The following is a 5,422-nucleotide window of genomic DNA, read 5'->3' as shown; positions in this document are numbered from 1 at the left end:
CAACTTGACTATCTAATAAACAACTGAAAATTCTTATAAAACTTTTCTCAAAAATATCTAATTGAAATATTTTTTAGGAACTGAGTTATTCAATTAAAATATGACTTAATTTAAGTATCAAAATAACATATGGCGATAAATTTAAGAGACTGATTATGTATTAAGTCTAATGTTCCAATATGAGTTGTGGTGCAGTGGTAGGACTGTTTCACCCTTGACTAGAGGTCTCCGGTTCAAGCCCTAGATATAGAGAAAATCCCGCTGAAAATGCCATTAACCTTGCAATGTATAATTTGAATTTAGTCGAAATTCCATGCACTCCGAACACAACGGGAGAAACCAAAAAAAAAAGTTTAATCCAATATAAAACATACTAGTAATATTTTAATATGCCAAATCACAAATATTATCCCTTCTTCTTCTCCCCCATGTCTGAACTATTTATTTTGCTTGTCTGAGTTGTGCAAGTAACTGATTCTTTCTCTCTCCAAAAATCACCAAAAAAAGAGCCAAAAATTAAGAAAGAAAACATGTCTTCCCCAAGCAAACGGAGAGAGATGGACTTGATGAAGCTGTAAACTCTCTAATCTATTCGTTTTTTTTTTAAAAATAAATTAATTTTGGGGTTTATTATTTTTGTTTAATTTTTCAATTTTGTTTTCTTGAATTAGGATGATGAGTGATTACAAAGTGGAAATGATCAATGATGGTATGCAAGAGTTTTATGTGCATTTCCATGGACCTGCTGAAAGTAAATCTCCTCTTTTTAGCTTTATATACTAAAATATTTACCTTTTAAAGACATTTATTTAAGAGGGTCTTTGTTGAGTTATTAATATTTCTTATGAGTTTCTTTTTGTTTGTATTTTGGGTTTTGATTGGAATTCTTCAAGGGTAAATTGGATAAAAAATTGAAATTAACTTGGGGGATGCTAAATTAAGAAAGCATAGTTAATTTTATAGTTTCATATTGTGGTTATGAACGTATTATCTACTTATGCTTGTTGGGGTCCGGCCTTCCCTGGACCCTGTTGACGCACGGGATGTTTTGTGCATCGGGTTGCCCTTTTATTCGGCATAGTTAATTTTATAGTTTTACTTTGTGGTTATGAATCTACTTATGTAGGTATGCTTGTTGGGGTCCGGCCTTACCTGGACCCTGTTGACGCGGGATGCTTTGTGCATCGGATTGCTCTTTCATTTGGCATAGTTAATTTTATAGTTTTACTTTGTGGTTATGAATATACTTATGTAGTTATGTTTGTTGGGGTCCGGCCTTCCTTGAACCATGTTGACCACAAGATGCTTTGTGCATCGGATTGCTCTTTTATTTGGCATAGTTAATTTTGTTGTTTCACTTTGTGGTTTATGAATTTAGTTTGCTTCTTGGGTCCTTGTGGTGAAGGGATAATGGAATTATATTTAGTTATATATGTACCTTTTTCGCATATCTACTGTTTGGTAGTTCTCTAGTAATCTTCAGGTTACATCTGCCTCTTAGCTGGTTTCAATTGAATGTATGAAGAAGGGAGGGGCAGAGGTGGATTCATGATTTAGACTTGACGGGTTCAACCTTTATGTTCATTTGCAATTATGGTTTTAGATTATAAATATTTGTTGAAAATTTAGTTGTTTTCACTTATATGTTAGTAATCGGTGTAAAATGTGCTAGGTTCAGTTGAACTCGTTGATTATACATTTGCATTCACCTTTGGGGATGCAATGTTACTTTTTTCAGTTTCAGCTTTTAGTTAGCCTTGTTTTTGCAGGTCCTTATTATGGTGGTGTTTGGAAAATAAAAGTGGAACTTCCAGATGCTTACCCATATAAATCTCCATCAATTGGCTTTATTAATAAAATGTACCATCCAAATGTTGATGAGATGTGAGTTTTCAACTGCTTAACATCTGTAATCATCTGTAGATAATCTCATCCTTCTTGTTTTGTTTTAGCTGAAGTCTGAAATTTCACTGGATTATCATTTTTCAGCTCCGGATCAGTGTGTTTAGATGTTATCAACCAGACTTGGAGTCCCATGTTTGGTAATCGGATTTGAGCAATGATTAGATTCTTGAAATTTCTATGGCTTTTAAGCCGACTTCTTTTCAGTAATGATAGCTGGTTTTGAAACAATTTCCACAGATTTGACAAACGTGTTTGAAGTGTTTCTCCCACAACTTCTCTTGTATCCTAACCCGTCGGACCCATTGAACGGGGAGGCAGCTGCCTTGATGATGAGAGATCGAACTGCATATGAACAAAGGGTTAAAGGTATAATGATCCATATCAGATGCTTATATTAAAAGTTTTTTTACTAGCTTCAAGTGGACGAGAAGAATGAACTATTAGAAATCCCTGAATCTTTGAGTAGGGTGAACTCATAAAATTAAAATCTCATAGCTTTAGTTTGGTTTAGGGTATACAGGAAACAACCTCTCTACCCGCCAAAGTAGGGGTAAGATCTGCATACACTCTACCCTCTCCAGACCCCACTTGTAGGACTATATTGGGTATGTTGTTGTAGCTTTGGTTTGGTTGCTAGGGAATTGGTTATCCTTCTTTTTCTTGATATTTGCACGTTAATATATGTTAGCATTCTATTATAGCTAAAGTTTTCTAAAGTTAGCTTCTCTTGAACAATTCATGGTTAGCTTCTCTTGCATTATAATTTATGAGTCTGCTTCAATGAAGATGTCCATTCGATCTAGGAGTTGATCTAAATAATGTAGAAACTTTCTGGTATATGTCCACTTTATGGCGACTTAGGTATGCGTTATTTTGACAGTGAAGAAAATTCGTAGCTAACGTACTCCTAGCTTTCCAAACTAGCTAGAGGAGTCTTAGCATCCTCAATCTACTTTGTATCACTCCTAATCCGATGTGTTTGGTTTATATAACTGGAGAAAGCTACAAAAAAGGGAACTTCCAGATGCTGTCCGCTTATGTCAACCTACCTTCACTTTCTTTCTCGAGAAACACAACATGTGAGCAGAGGCTCACTCAACTGTGATGTGTTCTATAATCATATAACCTCCCAATGCTTCCATTATCTGGCCTAGTTTTAAGGTGAAATGCAGATAGTGTGTTAGCTTTCTTACTCCATTTTATATGGTACCAATGCGTTAGAATTCTTCAACCGCAGCATCGACATACTCATTTTACATAGAGCAACTCTTTTTCTTGGGGAAGCTTGCCAGTAGGAAACAAAGATGAAATAATGTTGGTCAATATAGTCATGTCTAAAATCAGATTACGTTTATGTCTGCTATCCCCAATTGTGTTCTCCTATATTCTTTGAAAATGTTGCTCTTCACCTATCCTAGTTAGCAGAACACTCACTGGAAAGATGTTAGATGAAGAAACTCTTCGGGCCCTGGCAGAATATTTTCTCTTGCTTGACCTGGAGCAAAGACATTATGTCTTTTTGAGCTAAAGATCTGCCTTAAGTGATTGGGACAAAAAAAATCAGAAAGAGATGTTTCTAGTGCCGCAAACTCCTTGTATTTTGGGTATCTTCGTAATACATTATTCTGTATTACAACATCCAAGTTAGAAGCTACATATTACTTCTGATAGAATGCCACTCTGTCACACATTCCTCTCCTTCCGGAGTTTTAGGCCATATGAATGAATCTTCTTTAGAATTAACTAAACAATCTTACCTTTTTGTCACTAAAGATTATACACTCTTTTCCTGCAAAACTTCTTCTGGATGTGAAGCTACATTTTTTACTGCTTTAATCTATTGCAGAATCTATGAGATCAGTGTATTAGGTTGTTGAGCATCGTTCCAGGATTTTGTTCGACCTTTTCTAATTGATTTTATGAAAATGAACAGAGCAAAGTAGTTTAGATTTATCCTGCCATCGTCTCCTGGTCGTTTGTCCTTCAGCAACTAGGCTACATAAATAGTTGCTATCTGTATTCTGAAATGAAAATTTGAGGCATCACATTCTCTAATGATGCATAAATTTATCGAAATTATCTCCTGGAACTCCTCTTCCAATGACAAACTTGGTGATTTGGAGACTCTCCTTTTACATAAAATTCATCTCATTTTCACATTGAGTTCAACTTCTACGCACTGGCAATATGAAATTTTTTCATACCATCAGCTCATCAAAATGGTAATTACAGGTAAAGTGGAATTAGAAAGCTGAAAATAAGGCGACATTCCATAGCGTGTAAAAATTTCGTTACATGGTTTATAGATATAAGTTAAATCCTTTGGCATTTCTAACATGAACATGCTTGTTATCCAGAATATTGTCAAAAATACGCCAAGCCAGAAGATGTTGGAGCTGTCCCGGAGGAGAAGTCGAGTGATGATGAGTTAAGTGAAGCTGAATATGACTCAGATGATGAGGCAATGGCAGGCCCTGTTGATCCATAATACCTCCCTCATCTCCATTACTATCTGTAAATCATGTCATTTGTTCTGATTAAAATCAAGTTGAACTGCATAGTTAAAAAAAAAATTGATTGTGAAGGGGGATCCTAAAAGAAGTTGCCCTCTTCTGTTGATGTAAATAAATTTCATGTTTGATTTCCTTCATGTTCTTTTATGTGTGTGCGCTTCTTCTTTATTAGCGCTTTGTGCTTAAAGAAAATATTAAGGTAATGATCACACTGAATCGGTCGTTATATCAAATGAGATTTTTTCTAATCGATACAATATAATAAATTTAAGTAATAATTAAAATAAATATTGTTATTTATACTAGCAATACAATACAATGGGTCCAAACAAGGTGTAATTGTAGCATTCCATGAAAAAACCGAAATTAAGAAAAGAAACATCTTTTGCAGAAACTGCATGAAAATAGCGATGAGAAGTTTTTCTGACTATGATGTGAAAAAGCAAAGCCAAAAGGTTTAATACGCAGCTTTTTAAATTTGTCAATTAATTTCAATTAGACACATAAATTATGATATATTTGAAATTGTTATGAATTAACTAACTTGACAATTTTATAAAGGAAGAAGAACAAGAGAATATGTATATAGAAAGTGTTAATAGAGAGAGTAGTAATATAGAGAGAGTAATAGCAATTCTTTCTCTTATGTGTTTTTGTGTGTTTTTACATTGAAGTTTAAGGCTATATTTATAGCCATATTTACAAGTGGAGGAAAATATTAATGGGCATTTTACCCACTTAAAAAGTAAATGGACTATCCACCATTTTAAGTGGACAACCATTTTACTTGGTTGATATTACTTGGTTGATAATACTTGGTTGATAATACTCCCCCTTGGATGTCCACGAGAAATGTGCCTCGTTAAAACCTTATTAGGAAAAACCCAGTGGGAAAAAGCCCAATGAAGGAAAAAGAGTACACATATCTGATAATACGCCTTGAGTGCTGCCTCATTAAAAACCTTATCAGGAAAACCCAGTGGGACAAAACCTTGACTAAGGGA

At 34.6% G+C, this 5,422-nt stretch overlaps 1 protein-coding gene across 1 annotated transcript; it reads left to right on the top strand.

The window, feature by feature from the left end:
- The first annotated feature begins 395 nt into the window (after positions 1-395).
- Positions 396-4,553, top strand: LOC129877186 (ubiquitin-conjugating enzyme E2-23 kDa-like). The gene is made up of 6 exons (XM_055952671.1): positions 396-574; positions 672-751; positions 1,770-1,884; positions 1,990-2,042; positions 2,143-2,271; positions 4,263-4,553. The coding sequence occupies exons 1-6, from the start codon at positions 531-533 to the stop codon at positions 4,391-4,393; spliced, it is 552 nt and encodes a 183-aa protein (XP_055808646.1). The 5' UTR covers positions 396-530; the 3' UTR covers positions 4,394-4,553.
- Positions 4,554-5,422: the final 869 nt, after the last annotated feature.

Source organism: Solanum dulcamara, chromosome 12 (assembly GCF_947179165.1).
Source record: "Solanum dulcamara chromosome 12, daSolDulc1.2, whole genome shotgun sequence".
NCBI lineage: Eukaryota > Viridiplantae > Streptophyta > Magnoliopsida > Solanales > Solanaceae > Solanum > Solanum dulcamara.
This window is presented reverse-complemented; position numbering and strand designations above follow the sequence as displayed.